Genomic DNA, 18,204 nt, shown 5'->3' with positions numbered 1-18,204 from the left:
CTAAAATGGCAAGAAGCAATCTACGCCAAGCAGGATATTACACTATGAAAGCAGTATATGGTCTGTGTCAATGGGCCCCAACAGTTGTCAGTGCACTTCAGTACCGCTATAAAAGTAGTGTGGCTCCTGCCTCTTATATACCACTTTCATAGTGAAATATCCTGCTTGGTGTGTATTAGCTGGAGCGTGTTCAGAGGAGGGCAACCAGGATGATCAGGGGTCTGGAAACAAAGCCCTATGAAGGGAGACTGAAAGAACTGGGCATGTTTAGCCTGGAGAAGAGAAGATGGAGGGGAGACATGATAGCACTCTTCAAATACTTGAAAGGTTGTCACACAGAGGAGGGCCAGGATCTCTTCTCGATCCTCCCAGAGTGCAGGACATGGAATAACGGGCTCTAGTTACAGGAAGCCAGATTCCAGCTGGACATCAGGAAAAACTTCCTGACTGTTAGAGCAGTACGACAATGGAACCAGTTACCTAGGGAGGTTGTGGGCTCTCCCACACTAGAGGCCTTCAAGAGGCAGCTGGACAACCATCTGTCAGGGATGCTTTAGGGTGGATTCCTGCATTGAGCAGGGGATTGGACTCGGCCTTGTAGGCCCCTTCCAACTCTGCTATTCTATGATTTTATGTCTTATGTTGATTTTAGTCAGAACATTGCTTGCACACACACAAATAAATGTAGCTTCCACAAACTTCCTGCTTGGACAGGCGCAGTTTCCTTCAAAAAAAATGGGAGGAGCAGACGGGAGAATTGCTTTTCAAAAGCTCCACTAGCACATTTGGTTCCAATCTCGAAGCATGTGGCAACGATAAATAACATACAACAGCGCAAGCCTTCAAAGGGAAGTTGAAAGTGCAAGTTTTCCCTCTCGCTGTCGTGCGTTTGAGTTTTATATCTTCTGTGCCGCAATATTGAGCTCGGCTTGGTTTTATTGCTCCTGAGTTAATAAAAGAAGAAAGAAAAAGAGGAGCTGGATAATAAAAGGCATTAAGCAAAAGCAGAGGTGTGACTTCCTCGATGACTTCAAAATGGCGGTGGTGGTTGACGAAGTGGAAGAGGAGGAGGAGGAGGAGGAGGAGGCAGATCAGACCTTTGAAGAAGGACAGGGGGCTCTAACGAGTGAGGGGGGGAATGGTGGAGAGTAGGGCTGTGCAAGCTTTGAGCCTCGGATTTGAAGTCCGAATCACAGCCATTTTCTGGTGGATCCGCCATTTTCTCTCACATCCCTAGGCCACCGTACAGCCTACAACTCCCAGCATGCAGTGCCTGGGAGGGCTGGACTTACCGGAGCCCAGGAGCAAAGGCTATACATGTCCTCGCCTCTGCCATTGGCTGCTCCTCAGCGGGATCGCCGCCTTCCTCGCGCGATCGCTCGTGTCCTCCCGTGTGATCGCCAGTGTCGTCTTGCGTGAAGCGCGAGAGGGCGCCGGCGATTGTGTGAGAGGGCGCCATCACGTGGGGAGAAGGTGGCGAAACCCTTGGGGACGGCAGCAGTGGCAGCGGGGAAGGCGGTGATCGCACTGAGGAGCGGCCAAAGCCCCGGACCCGGCTCACTGAGCTAGGTGGTGCTCGCATGGACGCTCGCCCAGTGCCGCCCGCTCCACGAGCACACCGCAGCTGCCTGCTTCCCCTGCAAGCAGCCCACTTCTCCCTGCTGTTTGTAAATGCTGGGATCCCGAAAGGGTGCAGATGTGATCTCGCACACAATGGCTGCCGTGAATAGCCATTTCCACAAGATATAGAGGCATAAAGGGCCCCTTTTATGCCTCTGATCTGGCGGAGATCGCTATTTATGCGTGAGCGGCCAAACAGTGGCAATGAGGACATGAGCGCCCACCGCTCTCGGCAGTGATGGGAATTGCGCTGCCCCTTACGCCTGGAACGCTCTTCCAGAACATCTGAGATCCACAAGTTCAATCGCAGCTTTTAAAGCTCAGCTAAAAACTTTTCTTTTTCCTAAAGCTTTTAAAACTTGATGCTGTTTGGACTTTATACTGTTATACTGTTAGTTTTACCCTACCCTGTGCCTGTTTGCATTCTCTTCCCCTCCTTATCGCTCTACTATGATTTTAATAGAATGTAAGCCTATGCGGCAGGGCCTTGCTATTTACTGTTTTACGCTGTACAGCACCATGTACATTGATGGTGCTATATAAATAAATAATAATAATAATAATCTTAACACATCTGGAGGGCACCAGGTTGGGGCAGGATGATCTAGGAGGAGCAGCAGTAATGGCTGCCTGAGATGGCTCTGGCACGTGACCACTCAGCCAATCATTCTAAGAGGCTTCCACTGCCATCACAAAATCCTCTTTTTACACCCTTAGATCAAGGATGCGGAACCTGTGGCCCGCGGAGTTTCTGCATCTGGCCCACGGAGCCTCCTTGTGTTCCACCGGGGGGGGGGGGGGGCAGTGCTTGGCCTCCAAGCCCCTCCCCACTGTTATCTCTACTCTCAGATCAAAGATAACAGCAGGCGTACAGGGGCTGAGGAGTGTGGGTTCACATCCCCACTGCTCCCTTTGCTCTGAGATCGGGCCTAACAGCGAGGACGTGGACACTGGCCTGGGGCTTCACGTGGCCCCCAAAGCCATGGGCTCGGCCAGTGCTGGGAGGAGCAGCCAAGTCCCTTTCTCCATGCTTAGAGGCACAGAGAAAGGCCCCAACAGTTGTCAGTGCGCTTCAATACCGCTGTAAAGCAGTCGTGTGGCTCCTGCCTTTTATATACCGCTTTCATACCACTTTCATAGTGGAATATCCTGCTTGGTGTAGATGAGCCCCTAGTTATAGAAACCTGAAACGTTACGCACCAGCTTCCACGCCACTGGCCTAAAGCCAGACGTGAAAGAGGACAACCTGCTCCATAACGAGACGCTTAATTACCGTATTTCTTCGATTCTAAGACGCACTTTCCCCCCTAAATAAACAGCTCTAAAAATGGAGTGCGTCTTAGAATCGATGGCGTCTTAGAATCGAAGCAATACGGTAAGAGGAAAAGAGGAAGCTCCTGCAGCAGCCTCGAGCCGTGCGAGCGAGGAGGAGCTGGGAGGGTAAGCGCCTGGTTTTTTGTTAGGCAAATTTATTCGCAAGTCCCATCGATTTCCATGGGACTTACTCGCGTGTCGTCGTCCCCTGGTGCACAGACAAGTCAAGAGCGGGACTGGAGAGTTAAGCGTTTTAGCTCCTTAATTGCGTCTTCTCCTCTCTCTCCCCGCCTGAAAATATTGTTTACTCTTTGTTTCAACGCCCCCCCCCTTCTTCCCGCGCAAACGGCGGTTTCTTCTCGCACAGAGGGAAAAAAGAAAAGGACACAACCGTTAGAAGAAAGCGCGGAGGGGGGGGGGGAGGAGGTTGGCTGGGCGGTGAGGGAAGTATTTCTCCGATTCTAAGATGCCCTTTTTTCCCAAATAAACATCTCTAAAAATGGGGTGCGTCTTCGAATCGATGGCGTCTTCGAATCGAAGAAATACGGTAGATGCCAGAGGGCTTAATTAGACACGGAGAGGGCTGCGTTGGGTCCTGGGAGCTTTGCCATTAGCCCGGGCCGTTTTCTTCCAACAGTTCGCCAAGGCAGTGAAGCATTTCGGAGAAGAGGCCGGCAAGACGCAGCCGGACGAGTTCTTCGGGATCTTCGACCAGTTCCTCCAAGCCGTGAACGAAGCCAAACAGGAGAATGAAAACATGCGGAAGAGGAAGGAGGAGGAAGAGCGACGGGCGCGCATGGAAGCACAGGTAGGGCGGAAGAGCGCCCCGGGACCTTCTAGCGTGGGAGGAGCCTGGCTCTGCGCCGTTCATTATGGACAGCCCTTCTCTGAAAAGGAGCGTAGTTTGTACCATTTATGAACATGGGGAGCCGCCTTGTACAGAGTTGGGCCGTTAGCACATCTACCCCCAGGTTACTTGCTCTGACTGGCAGCAATTTTCCAAGGCCTTGTTAGGAAAAGGTCTCTTAAATGGGGTCCTTATGTGGGAAACGACGAGGTGAAACCGGGCCCTTCTGTATCCCAAGCGAGTGCTCTGCCCCTGAGACACAACCCGTCCAAGGGGCTCGTAATTCAGTAACACGAGTCACCAAAGGCCTCAAATGGAGGACTCTGGGAAGGCCGTACTTCCAGCACCACCAGTGCTCAGCCTCAGCACCCTTCCTGATGCCAGGGTTCAATATACGGCGTCAGAGTTGAGCACTCTGCACTTCCCTCGCCACTGACAGAATGACAGGGAACGGCCACATATTCAGGGGTTTGGAAGATGGGCTTCCAGATCAGAAAGAGGCATTCCCAGACAGAATTGAGCCTCGGCATCACTTTTTCTAGTCTAGCTGAGTGCTGAGAAGGACACACAACTATCGTGGCACCTCAAGCAGTTTGCAAAGCCAGGTCTCAGTCTACCGTATGAGATAGATTGGAGTCCAGCAGGAGAAGAGCCTTCAGTGTGGTGGCCCCCGTCCTACGGAATTCCCTGCCTTTGGAGGTCAGGCAGGCGTCAACGTTGCATTGATTCCGGCGCCTCCTGAAAGCTTTCCTTGATGGACCAGCTGCGGTTTTATCAGAACTTTGATATTTTAAAAATTTAATTTTTATTAAGGTGTTTTTATTCTGTTTTTATTCTAATTGTTGTTCACTGCTCTGAAATATTTGGATAGGGAGCAGTATATAAATATTATACATACATACTATGAAAAAGAGGGTGGGAGTTTCCAGTTACTGTGTTTTCTCAAAACATCAGTTAGCTGATTAACAAACTAAAACTCTCTCTTTCTCTCTCACAACCACATGCACACACACTTGCACACATGGGCCATTTCTACACCAGCCCAGTGTAGAGGGAAGGAAGAGGGAGGATCTCACAAGATCCTGATCGTGAAATCCTCCCCTTAGTCCACACGCGGGCACGACATCCCGGAAGGAAGGAGAGCGTTGCGCCCTCCATTTTTTAAATTATTAATTTTTAAAGAAGCTGAGCGCACGTGTGCTCCAACAAAAAGTGAGTTTAAAGAAAGAAGAAGCCCCGACCCTGCTCCCCCTCCCCCCCCCCCCGATTTCCCCCGGCCCAGTTCCTTCCCTCTACAGTCAGGAGGGAAGAAGCCAGGATGGGTGGCCACACCTCCTGCAGTCTCAGGATGATCCCAAGACCACGGGAAGAATCGGATTTTCCCAGGCATTATTTATCCCTGGGAAAACCCACACTCATCCCTCCTTCCTCCTGGGAGTCATTGTGCGTCATTTGGACACACAGGGACTCGGCCGTGACCAGCCCGCATTTTCAGGCTGGTGTAGAAACAGCCATGCTCACTCACTCTTGCACACTCACTCACACTCACTCTCTCGCTCACACACGCACTTTCAGACACGCACACTTGCACACCTTCTTTAGTCACAATAGTTCGAACAGTTGCCAGTTGTCCGTATCGGGGCTGTGTCCGGCCGTAAGAGCCGCCATTAAACAGTCCTCTCCTCTCCTCTCGCCCCCCCAGCTCAAAGAGCAGCGTGAACGGGAGCGCAAGGCTCGGAAGGCGAAAGAGAACAGCGAAGAAGGCGGGGAGTTCGACGACCTCGTCTCCGCTTTACGGTCCGGCGAAGTCTTCGACAAAGACCTTTCCAAACTGAAGCGCAATCGCAAACGCATCACCAACCCGTTGGCGGACGGCAGCCGCGAGAGGCCGGTCACGAAACTCAACTTCTGAACGGCGTTTTCAGAATGTCTTAGAAAAAAACTGACCAATGGAAAAAGCCCGTTTGTTTTGCCTTCTACTTTGTCACACGGTGGCACTCTCCCTCTCTTGCGTGTGTGTGTATGTGCTTGTGTGTGTGTGTGAGAGAGAGAGAGAGAGAACGGGAGCACGTATATACAGACAGCATACGTACTGTATATACAACTCTAGCTGGATGGATGGAGTTCAGAAGTGTGGGCGCCTCTGGGTAAGCATGTCCAGGCACGACTGATATGAATGAGTGTTCCCTTTTCTATCAGTTATGGTGGCGTTCCAAAAACTTCTCTGCTGTCAAAGCACAAACACTGGAGAGGGAGAGAGAGAGAGAGAGAAGAAGAAGAAGCAAAAACATCCGCAGTGGAAATGAGAGATGCCAAACCATACTCCTTGTGGGGTCCTTTACTTTGGTGTAAAGGCAGTTGTGAAAAACATATAGAGCAGGAGGAGGAACAAGTTGTGATATGTTGTACAAGAGCAGGTTGACGTGGATGGACCAGTTTGGGTGACCAGCCGCCGTTGGGGCAAGAGCGAAGCCCATTGGAAACTGCTCTTGTCCGTTCTGAACTGTATTTCCGGGGAAACTCTAGCTATTATTTGTTTCTGTTGCGACTCAAAACTTGAAACATCCCATGTGACTGTTGTGCTGGTCCAGTTGTATTCCATAACCCCCATTTTTTGCAACTCCCCTTCTGTTGCTTCAAAGGCGATAATGTCACTCTCCCAGCTCCTCTGGACTTCTGGAGGTGCTTCTCATTGCTGTATCAGTGCATAGGTAGAATTCACTTGTTTTCTTATCGGAGACCAATGGGGAATTTGGCGGGTGGCTGGGTGTCTCTCTCGCTTTCTTCTTTTAGAGGGAACAAAGAGCCTTTGTGTTAATTCTGTTTTGTTTGCCAGTCCCTGTCCAACGGGACAAACTGTATTCTCTGTAAATATAAGTCAGAATTGACTCTGCTCGGGCCAGTTCCATATTGTAACGCTGGTCTGATGTGGGATGATCCCAGAAGAGACTTGGGAGATGCATGTAAACATTGGACCCCATCTAGAGTCCTTCCCACACATGGTCGAAGTTGGCACAGGCGCATCCAAGTATTTGTAGTTGGGTTTTCAATGCCGCTGGCTCTCTGCTTCCATCCCCATCAGACAGACGACTTCTTAAACTTCGCTATGTCTGTAGTTCAGCAGAGGGGTGAGGGCCTCAGCATGGATCTTGGAACGGCAGCCAGACCGCGGGTGCGTGCGAGTGTGTGTGTGTGCTGGTACAGTTCGCTCCCCATTGATCCCCATGAACTGCAGCACCCCCAGAGCAAGGGTTGATGGCACATGGAGTCACTCAGGTTTGAGCGTTTTCATTTCGCACAACCTACTTCTGCAGGACCGCGTTCCCAAAGGCTGCCCAATTTCGAGGGACCCTGATTTGAAGTGCAGAGTAGCGAGGGGAAAGCCAAGAAAATTCCTTCTTGAAAGTGTGTTGCTGTTGTTTTTCTTGCAAATCTTTAAGCAGAACTACCTGTCAAGATGTCAGTCCAAAATCTACTCAACCCAGATTGCTCAGGGAGTAATTAATAATTTAAAAAATAGTAATACAAAAAAAAAAAAATTGGAAAAATTTTAAAAAATGCCAATTTTATATAGCATGGCTTAATATTCTTAAATTATAGAGAATATAGAGGACTGTTACATTTTTGTTTTCTTTTTATTTATTTGTGGGTTTTCTCCTCAGTGACTTTTATACCATCATTGCTATATTGTAATCTGAAATTGAATGGGAATATGTCCGTTTGTTTTCTTTCCTGTGGAGATTTTGAGTTTTGTCCCTCTTGCACTAGATAGTTGATGCTGTTTGAAACATGTTTTGTTTTTGTTTTTTGTCTTGTAAAGGGTGTTAACTGGTGGAGAATTGGAAAAAGCATTTTTGTTCTCCACGTGTACAGTACAGCAAATGTGCGGTTTTATATAAAACGAGTTTGTACAAAATACAGTTCTTGTATCGGGAACTCCCAGATCCTGGTGCAATGTGAAAGCTGTGAAGATCACACTGTAGAGAGCTGTCAAAGAGGGGTGTGCGTGTGTGTGTGTGTGTGCTTTTTCCTTTTTTTTACTGTTTTGTTTGTCTTCATTACAACTTTTTCAATGCACCATGTGTGCAGTAGCTCTTCTAGCAGCTTGTAAGGCAGTAAGAATGCAAACGGCGATCTGCTGAACCTCTGCGGAGAGCCGCCGTGCAAATACAGCACTTCGCTTCTCAGTCGATCACAACTGTTACTTAAACTAAAGTGCCTCTCTTTTATATATATAAAAGCTGGAAGAAATTTGGTCAGATACAAGTTTAGGGTGTTGACGTTCAAAAAAAAAAAAGAGTTCTGGCTGATCAAAAGGTTGCATTGAAAGGAACTGAGATTAAAGCAAAACCAAACCCCTGAATTTGAAAAAAGCAGGAATCAGGGTGGGGTGGGCGGTGCTCCTGTCACATGCAACATTCAGTCTGGTCAAGAGACCTGGCCCCCAGCCCAACAGGTTTAGAATGACATCTAAAAACGTCAGCAACTTCTTGTGCCCAGTCATGACCCACAAGATGATTCTGGGAGAAAAGTGGATTCCTTCCCCAGGACGACCCCACATTCATTACAAGAAGCTGGTTGTGTGGAATGTGCTATATGCACCAATGTACAATGGCCCGTGTGGGCCTGCCTCTTGCAGTTTTGAATAGTATTGGTTAAGACTGCAGGCTCTCCCACACTGGAGGCGTTCAAGAGGCAGCTGGACATGCATCTGTCAGGGATGCTTTAGGGTGGATTCCTGCATTGAGCAGGGGGTTGGACTCGACGGCCTTCTAGGCCCCTTCCAACTCTACTGTTCTATGATTCTATTACTGGTCCCCCAACAGCACCATCCAGAAGGGCACTTAATGCTGTTCGCTCTTCCTCATGTAATTCACAACTATTTACATACATACACACAAAAATATACACAACTTCCTGCAGTCGTATTTATTGGATGATGGTGGAAATACGGACTCTGACCCATACAATCCCCATTGGGGTTGATGTTCAGTTTGGTTGAGTGTGCAGGAGCACCTCCCATCACACAACCAGTTTATCGTCCCACTGGGCGGGGAGGCGAGCCCATTTCAGATGTGATATGAATGAGCGTCCAAGAAGACAGTTGCATAATGAACGCCGCTTCAATCCAGTTGATGAAAAACGTCAACGCAGATAAAATCTTAGGCCTTAAAAAGAGGTCATGTGAATTGGCTGTAGGTTTTGAAAGCTCGCAGCTGATCTGTTCAGAAGTTAACACAAGGTTCTCACTTGGACTCGGAGCTGATCTGAGAGTTCAGCAGTCAAGTACATCACCATGATACTTTGCAGGATCTTGGCTAAAAAAAAACAATCCTCTGGCATTTAGTGCTTTAAAAAAATCAGCCTGAGTCAGCTTGATCTTGACGGAGTTGTGTTTGTGCTGTACAAAATGTTAAAAGTGTTCAAAGGTGAGTTTGTGTCAATGGGCTCATCTACACCAAGCAAGATATGCCACTATGAAAGCAGTATGAAAGCGGTATATAAAAGGCAGGAGCCACACTACTGCCTTGTAGCGGTATTGAACTGCACTGCAGGATCTACACTACTCCTTTACAGTGGTACTGAAGTGCACTGACAACTGTTGGGGCCCGTGGCACATCTACACCAAGCAGGATATAACACCATGAAAGTGGTACGAAAGCGGTCTATGGTCTGTGTCAATGGGCCCCAACAGTTGTCAGTGCACTTCAATACCGCTATAAAGCAGCAGTGTGGCTCCTGCCTCTTATATACCGCTTTCATACCACTTTTATCGTGGAATATTCTGCTTGGTGTAGATGAGCCCAACGTTGCAGGATGGATTTCCGGATCTCCCTGGATTTCCGGCAGTCCGTGATGCATGGGATGCAGGCTGGGCGAAGCGGCGAGGCGTTGGTGACAACCGTTCCTTGTGCTTCCAGACCATCCTTACTTTGCGACAAGCCTTTTTTGCTGGGCTGCGCTTGGCCATCGCTGTGTGTTCCTTTTCCTAACTGAGGGGTCTGTGTGCAGGTAAATTATTCCACGTGCCATTTGTTGCAAACTACATTTAGACTGGTGCTGGTGGAACTAGCCACTCTCACTTCCATCCTTGTTTTATTTCCTCTTTGCGTCTCTCCTGGGTGTGTAATTTTAAAGATTTTTTTATTCATGCCAAAAACAAAAAAGAGACAAAAAAAGTGATAGTTTGTAAACTGAAGTATACTAATGTAGCTTAGTGGTAGCAAACCGTTTAGTGGTTTCTAGGTGCAATGATGTTTTTTAGGTAGCAGGAAATTCTGTCTATGTTATGAGACTGTACATTTTTTTTATTAAAAAAAAAAAAAGATGGCAATATGCAATAAAGAGTGTACATAACAACACAGCTGTCCAGAATCATTTCTAGAGTATAGGGTAATTTTTAAAAAACAAAAATGTCACTATGGTTAATGTGGTATGTAACATGGTGGAAAACAGCCATTTTGAATTGAATGACCTGATAAGAACATAAGAAGAGCCATTCTGGATCAGGCCAAGGGTCCATCTAGTCCAGCACTCTGTTCACACAGTGGCCAACCAGCCATCGGCCAGGGACCAACAAAGGAGGACATGGTGCAACAGCACCCTCCCACCCATGTTCCCCAGCAACTGGGGCACACAGGCTTACTGCCTCGAGTACTGGAGATCACACACAACCATCAGGGCTAGTAGCCATGGATAGCCTTTGCCTCCAGGAATTTATCCAACCCCTTTTTAAAGCCATCCAGATGGGTGGCCATCACGACATCTTGTGGTAGTGAGTTCCATAATTTAATTCTGCGCTGTGTGAAGAAGTCCTTCCTTTTATCTGTCCTGGATCTCCCACCAATCAGCTTCATGGGATGACCCCGGGTTCTAGTATTTTGAGAGAGGGAGAAAAATGTCTCCCTATCCACATTCTCCACACCATGCATGATTTTGTACACCTCTATCACGTCTCCCCTTAGCCTCCTTTTTTCCAAGCTAAACAATCCCAGCTGATGTAACCTTCCCTCATAGGGGAGATGCTCCAGCCCCTTCATCATTTTAGTTGCCCTTTTCTGCACTTTTTCCAGCTCTATAATATCCTTTTTTAGGTGTGGTGACCGGAACTGTACACAGTATCCTAAGTGTGGTGGCACCATAGATTTGGATGGATACATGTCTTCTTTATAAAGGGACACAGGAGTACCCTACCAAAAACACAACATCTGGACTGCCGTTTTAAGAACAGAATTTGTTCTGTCATAGAAAATGGTATAGAAGCCAAAAACACCTCCACTCCCATAAAAACATTGAATGTGCATCACGTACAAGACTGTTGTGTGGCATCACTGTGGAAACACAAACTGCAGAAGCGATATTCAGCATCTCTCGAATGTATCTTTTAGGTCTGGCGCTGAAAGACTAGGGACCAATTTAGCAAGACTCAAATCTCCCAGTACCAGGGTGACCATATGAAAAGGAGGACAGGGCTTCTGTATCATTAACAGTTGTATTGGAAAGGGAATTTCAGCAGGTGTCATTTGTATGTGTGCAGCACCTGGTGAAACACATTGCTCATCAAAACAGTTAAAGCTGCAGGAGACCTGCCCTCTTGACCAGATACAAAAGAGGTCAGGGCTCCTGCAGCTTTAGCTGTTGTGATGAAGAGGGAATTTCAACAGGTGCTGCATGCATTCAAATGACACCTGCTGAAATTCCCTTTTCTGTGCAATTGTTAAAGAAACAGGAGCCCTGTCCTCCTTTCCATATGGTCACCCTATCCGGTACATTCTAAATCCTCCAGGCATGTGCATGGGCACTTTCTTCTCCTTAGTTATGGTAAAATGGTCTTTTGCAACTTTTTTTTTCATTTGCTAATGAATAATATAATAATAATAATAATAATAATAATAATAATAATAATAATAATAATAATAATAATAAATATTTCTTACCCGCCTCTGCATTTAGATAGCTGAGAAACACTGGGATGAATACCTAAGCAGAAGTTGGAGGAAATAAGTGACAGCCCAACCACTGGAGGCTGGTGACTCCAAAGTCAGTGGGGCAGTGAATCCACACCGGGTTTCAGTCAGAAGCAGTACACACTCTGAAGGAGCTACCCAAGGTGCTTTGCCTAGAGCTCACCATGATGGGGTAAAGGCCTCACACTTTGGATAGCTCCTTTGGAGGTGTGACTGAAACCCGGGATGGATTTAGCGCCCCACTGACATCTGAGCCACCAGCCTCCACTGATCCCACTCCCTCTGGGCCCTTACCTCCTTGCCCAGAGAAGTTGCAACCGGTGTGGCTAAATGGCTTCAACTCCACAGTACACACGTCCTAGATCCATGCATCATTCAGTTTTACAGGATCTAACACGCCATAAACATGTGGTATGAATTGAGGCCCAATAAAAGCAGGTGTTCTCATTGTATCTCGTTTTGGAAGCTGTTTAAGCACAAGGAGCCTCTTTGTGTAAGCCCCGTTGGATCCTTCAAGAGTTGATTCTGAGTAAACACACAGAATGCACACCATCCAAGCCTAACGAGTATCAAAGTTCCAATAGTAAATAAACAACACACCCACATTATTTTTTTAAAATGTGCATCCTGATGTTTCAAGCCACACTAAGCCATAATGAACCTGTTCAGAAGACACCTTAAACCCTTCTGGTTATGGCTTCTGGTTAAGAAGCAGGGTTTAAGGTGTCTTGTGTGATGCGTTTTGCTCAACCCTGCTCACTCACACACCAGTCGGACCTTCAGCAGGGTTAGCGGCTCTAACCCTGGCTTAAAGTGTTGTGTGCGACAACACAGCTTGTGGTTAGTGCTAACCTCAGAGAATGGCCCTGTTCAGAAGACACCTTAAACCATGGTGGTTAAGCCTTTTTTGTTGTTAACATCGTGGTTTAAGGTGTCTTCTGAACAGGGCCAATCACAGTTTTGCTAACCACAGAGCCTAAATCTGAACATCTGAACAGGCCCAGTGTTTAGCTCAAACTGCTTAACCACCGTCTCTTAGTGTGTCATCTGAACAGGGTCAATGAGGATTGACCTCTGGCAGGTCTTCAGAGAGGACCTGTCCTCTCTAAATTAGAACACCTGGCCACCCTAGCCCTTGCACTCACACTCTTTAAGGTGGATCCCTGCATTGAGCAGGGGGTTGGACTTGATGGCCTTATGGGACCCTTCCAACTCTATTCTGCCATGATTCTGTGACACTGCCATAATTCCACCTTACTACTTGTTCCAACCCCCACTCGACACTAGTAGTAGGCAAGGTGTGAGCGGGTGGGTGGCTTCAGTTCGATTCTGGCTCAGTTACTTCATTGCCAACTCAGAGCCCTGAGGCGGTTCGACTGAATCAGGGCTTTGGATTTGACTTTGCGGGGATGCGAAGGCAGCCTCGGCAGAAGCTGCAGCAGACCGAACCAGTTACCTCTCGCACCACACCTTTGTGGGGTGCGGTGGGCGAGCGGAGGCAGCAGCGTCACAGTGTGTGGTTTTTCAGAGCGTTTTTTTTGCTGCTCTGCAAATACATGTGGATTTTGCAAGGTGGAGTTTGTGGGCAACGCCTCTTGGGCGAGTCGATCAGATCTTAATTAAAAGATGGAGGGCATCGCTGAGAGGACAGCCGTTGTTCCAAACAGCAGCGCTGTGATTACTTTCCCAGGACTCTGGCTCTGGAATATGAGAAAGAGCCAATAGGGAGACCAGATGCAAGCAAGGTGTGTGATGAATCCCCTGTATTCTGATGTGAACCAACAGTGCCACCTAGAGCCCGGGTTTTACGTCTGCTACACTCCCTGTTTAATTCCTTGTTTTACAATAGGCCGATTCGTTGGCTCTTTTGGAATGGCAGTTCAGAGCCATTAGGAAGATGCGATAAATGAATACATTTGCATAACTTGGATCGGCTACCTAGACGACTTGCATCAGCAATGGAGCTTCTCCCTCCACTGGTCCGAAGGTCACCCGGGCTGTGTTCAGACGACACCTTAAACCACAGCTTTAACTATGGTGAAAGCCTTATTCACCATGGTTTAAGGTGTCTTCTGAACACAGCCTGGCTTTCTGGCTTAACCACCATGGATAAAGCTATGGTTTAAGGAGTCTTCTGAACACAGCCTGCCTTTCTGGCTTAACCACCATGGATAAAGCCGTGGTTTAAGGTGTCTTCTGAACACAGCCTGGCTTTCTGGCTTAACCACCATGGATAAAGCCATGGTTTAAGGAGTCTTCTGAACACAGCCTGCCTTTCTGGCTTAACCACCATGGATAAAGCCATGGTTTAAGGTGTCTTCTGAACACAGCCTGCCTTTCTGGCTTAACCACCATGGATAAAGCCATGGTTTAAGGTGTCTTCTGAACACAGCCTGGCTTTCTGGCTTAACCACCATGGATAAAGCCATGGTTTAAGGAGTCTTCTGAACACAGCCTGCCTTTCTGGTTTAACCACCATGGATAAAGCCGTGGTTTAAGGTGTCTTCTGAACACAGCCTGGCTTTCTGGCTTAACCACCATGGATAAAGCCATGGTTTAAGGAGTCTTCTGAACACAGCCTGCCTTTCTGGCTTAACCACCATGGATAAAGCCATGGTTTAAGGTGTCTTCAGAACAGGCCCAACGTCTCTGTTAAGGGAGCAGATTTCATTGGCCTCAAAACCCTATAAATATGTGGGGCATCCCCTCACATCCTTTGTTTCCTAGGAATCAGGTGAGCCAAGTTGCTCTGCAAGGACTTGCATGTGCTCAGAACCGCTTTCCTGCAAGACCCTCTACATATGCTCTCAAAGCCAAGACCATACTAAAGAAGGTAAATGTGGCTAGCTAAGTTAGATGATCAATTTAGAAAAAAAAAAGTTTGATAGTCTCTGAATGAGAAGTATTGTCTTCCTCCCCCCTCCAACCATTTCCCCCCCCCAAACATTCTGTATTTTGCTATTTGGCTTCATTCATTCAAACCCATATTTCTTTTGAATTCTCACTAAAAATCTTCCCTGTCTGCTAAGACTGCACTGTTACTAAGCTACCTCTTGTGTTCCAGGGAGAGTTCGTGGCTTCTTTCCTAATTCCTCACCCCTGGAGCTGCGCTGGGTGAAGAGTCCTTGTCCGTAGACCTTCTCACCCGCTCCCCACATCTTTGTCACCCTGGGGCAGGGATAGGAAACCTGGTAGCCTCCAGATGTTTGGGATGATAGCCCCAGCCAGCATGGCCAATGGTCAGGGTTGATGGCAGTCGTCATCCCAAACATCTGGAGGCCACCAGGTGGCTTTCCGCTAGCCAAGGAGGTTACACCTGACTGGTGGCAGCCTGTGGTAATTCTTTTCTGAGAATCTTTTCCAAACAGGCACCTGAGAATAGGGAAAGTCTCGCCGTCCATTTATCCTAAAAGGTATTTGGTCATGATCTTTGCACGCTTCCATGTAGTAAGAACATTACAAGTCCTCCATGAGGCTGGACAGGTGGCAGCTGGAAAGCCATCTGTCAGGGATGCTTTAAGGTGGATTCCTGCATTGAGCAGGGGGTTGGACTAGATGGCCTTAGAGGCCGCTTCCCACTCTACGATTCTATGATTCTAGGTTCAGCAACTTGGATAGCTCCTTTAGTATTCTGACTGAAACCCAGGACAGATTCACAGCACCGCTGTCATCAGAGCCACCTGCCTCAACTGCTCTCAAGTGTGTGTGTGTCTCTCTCTGTGTGTGTGTGTGTGTGTCTGTGTGTCTGTGTCTGTGTTTAGCCTGGAGAAGAGAAGATTGAGGGGAGACATGATAGCACTCTTCAAATACTTAAAAGGTTGTTACACAGAGGAGGGCCAGGATCTCTTCTCAATCCTCCCAGAGTGCAGGACACGGAATAACGGGCTCAAGTTAAAGGAAGCCAGATTCCGGCTGGACATCAGGAAAAACTTCTTGACTGTTAGAGCAGTATGACAATGGAACCAGTTACCTAGGGAGGTTGTGGGCTCTCCCACACTAGAGGCCTTCAAGAGGCAGCTGGACAACCATCTGTCAAGGATGCTTTAGGGTGGATTCCTGCCTTGAGCAGGGGGTTGGACTCGATGGCCTTGTAGGCCCCTTCCAACTCTGCTATTCTATGATTCTATGTGTGTAGACGTACACCTATGTACATTGTTCTGAGAGGGTTTGTGCCTTAAAAGGCGGCCAAGAAATATTTTTAAATGTGTGTGTGCATCTAGGGTGTCTACACGATGCAGGGACTACGGTTTGCCCTGGCTCCCTTTCATATCAGCACATGTTGGGGACAAGTTCTGTGTCCTGGGTCAGATGTCAAAGGGGTCCACTGCAGAGCACAGGTGCAAAATACATTTGTAATATGCACATGCACACACCAAAGTCCACAGGGTTTCTCCAGCGAGGTTGGATTGGAATCAAGGCTTTTCACTGCAAGATTAGCTTGGCACATTTTTTTAATTTTATCTATTTATTTATTATTGCATTTATGTCCCACCTTTTTCCCTCCAAGGAACCCAAGGTGGCGTACATAATCCTCCTCCTCTCTATTTTATCCTCACAACAACAACCCTGCCAGGTAGGCTGGGCTGAGAGTCTGTGCCTGACCCAAAGTCACCCAGTGGGTTTCCATGGCTGAGTGGGGACTAGAACCCGGATCTCCCAACTCCCAGGCCAACACTTTAGCCATTACACCACACCTGTGACATCATAACAACGAATGCCTTTGCCCATGTGCCTTTTCATCGCCAGATTTGCAATCATAACCAGCTTCCAGAATTATGGGATGGGCTTTGGTGGCAGACAAGGAATAAGGCAGGATCTACACTACTGCTTTTTGCTTGCTTGCTTGCTTGCTACAGCAAAGCCTCCATTTATGTTCATAAATTCATCGTAATGAAGCCCATGGCAAATTTCAATCCCACAAGCTCTTCCAGCACATTAAAAAAACACATACTAAAGAAAAGGTGTACGTTAAAAAATGAAAGTAAACGATTTCCTTTACTTTCTCAAGAGAATCCTCTGTGTTGGTGGGAATGCTTGGGAAAGATTTTGTGTCCCTATAAAAGAAAAGAAAAAAGTGGTGGTGGTGGGGACACTAATTTAAACAAGGTTATGTGATAAGTACGGCATGTACCAAAAAGCTGCAGTGCCACCTAGTGGGCAGAGCTGCCTTCTTTATGCGTTTTCACTGGCAGAACTTGCCTGCAACGTGTGCGGTACTTTTACAGAGGAACATAATCAACCCTGGGAAAAAGTGGTTAAAATATCAATTTTGAAAGTGGGAGAAAGGGAGATCAGAGTTGGTAATGTGGGAAGGGGCGTGTCGCTGTTTCTCATAGCCAAATCCTGCTTTAATGATAGCAGGCTATTTCCCACTCAACTGATCTGGGTGCTTGGCATGATGCCGGCACGTGCCGAACAGGCCATTAAGTCCAGGGCCGGATTAAGGCCAGCTGATGCCCTAAGCACAGCCCAATAACGGTGCCGCCTTGGCCCTTCCATTGCTTAGCCGGCAAGACATTAAGACCCCATAAGTGCTGAGGTTTTCTCTTTTGTGCACCACTTAATTGAAGTTTCATCTTGGGGGGGGGGGGATAATTCTTGGGGATTCCTCTAGTGGTTTGTTACAAGAAACCCTTATTTTTCGGGTCAGATGCATTTGGCATCAAACCAGCTAGAGTATGGTGTCAATGGGCTTTTGTTTGCAGATGTTAAAAAAAAGGGCCTGAATTCTGTGATAATTTGTTGAAAGGCATCTATGGCCATGGCTAGACCAGGCCTATCGTCCCGGGATCATCCCTGTGCATCCAAATGACACACAGGGGATCCCGGGAGCAGGCAGGGACGACCCCTCCATTTGCCTGGGATAATCCTTAGGTCTAGCTAAAGCCGATATGATTTGCAGATATATCCCAAAATGATTGGCGCAAATTTATCATATGATGGCTCTGTGATTTTTTTCTTGGATATTACTGCTCAATTTTGAAGACCATTTTAGTCTTCTCTCACCCAGCATTTCGCCAGTCAAATTTAGTTTCATTCAATGATGCTCGTTCAATTAATGGGGAGAGACACTAGTCTTGGGAGGTGGTCACTTTCAGTACGGCCAAGCACTTAAAAAGTGCTTACGAAGGGAAATGTTGGTGACACCATTACATGGTCAATCACACTACCACCTCCTTTGCTCAAATAAGTATAATGACCTCTCGACTGGTCCACGGAATTCCCATGGAGAGCCCCAGGTTGAGGAAGGCTGGATTATGATAATATAGAAATTCCAGAAACTTTAATCCCTGCTTATTGTATTTACTATCCATGGACATATGGGCTGTTAGGAAAATATCTTCCAGCTCTGTGGATGCAGAAGACCCTCTGAAGTTGCTCCTATTCAGGCATTAAAATCCCCACAAATAAAAATAAGTGCAGTATTGTTGATGCCGAGCTTCCCTACATTTTTTT

The 18,204-nt window shown here is 47.4% G+C and overlaps 2 protein-coding genes across 3 annotated transcripts in view; both read left to right on the top strand.

Annotated features, from left to right (window-relative positions):
• Positions 1–9,576, top strand: part of DAAM1 (dishevelled associated activator of morphogenesis 1) — a 231,023-nt gene extending 221,447 nt beyond the window's left edge. For both annotated transcript variants that reach the window (XM_063118186.1, XM_063118185.1), the window contains 2 exons: positions 3,572–3,742; positions 5,484–9,576. In XM_063118186.1, coding sequence (XP_062974256.1) covers positions 3,572–3,742; positions 5,484–5,693 — 381 coding nt within the window. In that variant the 3' untranslated portion in view covers positions 5,694–9,576. The remainder of the gene's footprint in view (positions 1–3,571; positions 3,743–5,483) is intronic.
• JKAMP (JNK1/MAPK8 associated membrane protein) overlaps positions 1–18,204 on the top strand; it is a 405,493-nt gene that overhangs the window by 349,126 nt on the left and 38,163 nt on the right. The window lies entirely within an intron of this gene.

The sequence above is a fragment of the Elgaria multicarinata genome, chromosome 2 (genome assembly GCF_023053635.1).
Source record: "Elgaria multicarinata webbii isolate HBS135686 ecotype San Diego chromosome 2, rElgMul1.1.pri, whole genome shotgun sequence".
Taxonomy (NCBI): Eukaryota; Metazoa; Chordata; class Lepidosauria; order Squamata; family Anguidae; genus Elgaria; species Elgaria multicarinata.
This window is presented reverse-complemented; position numbering and strand designations above follow the sequence as displayed.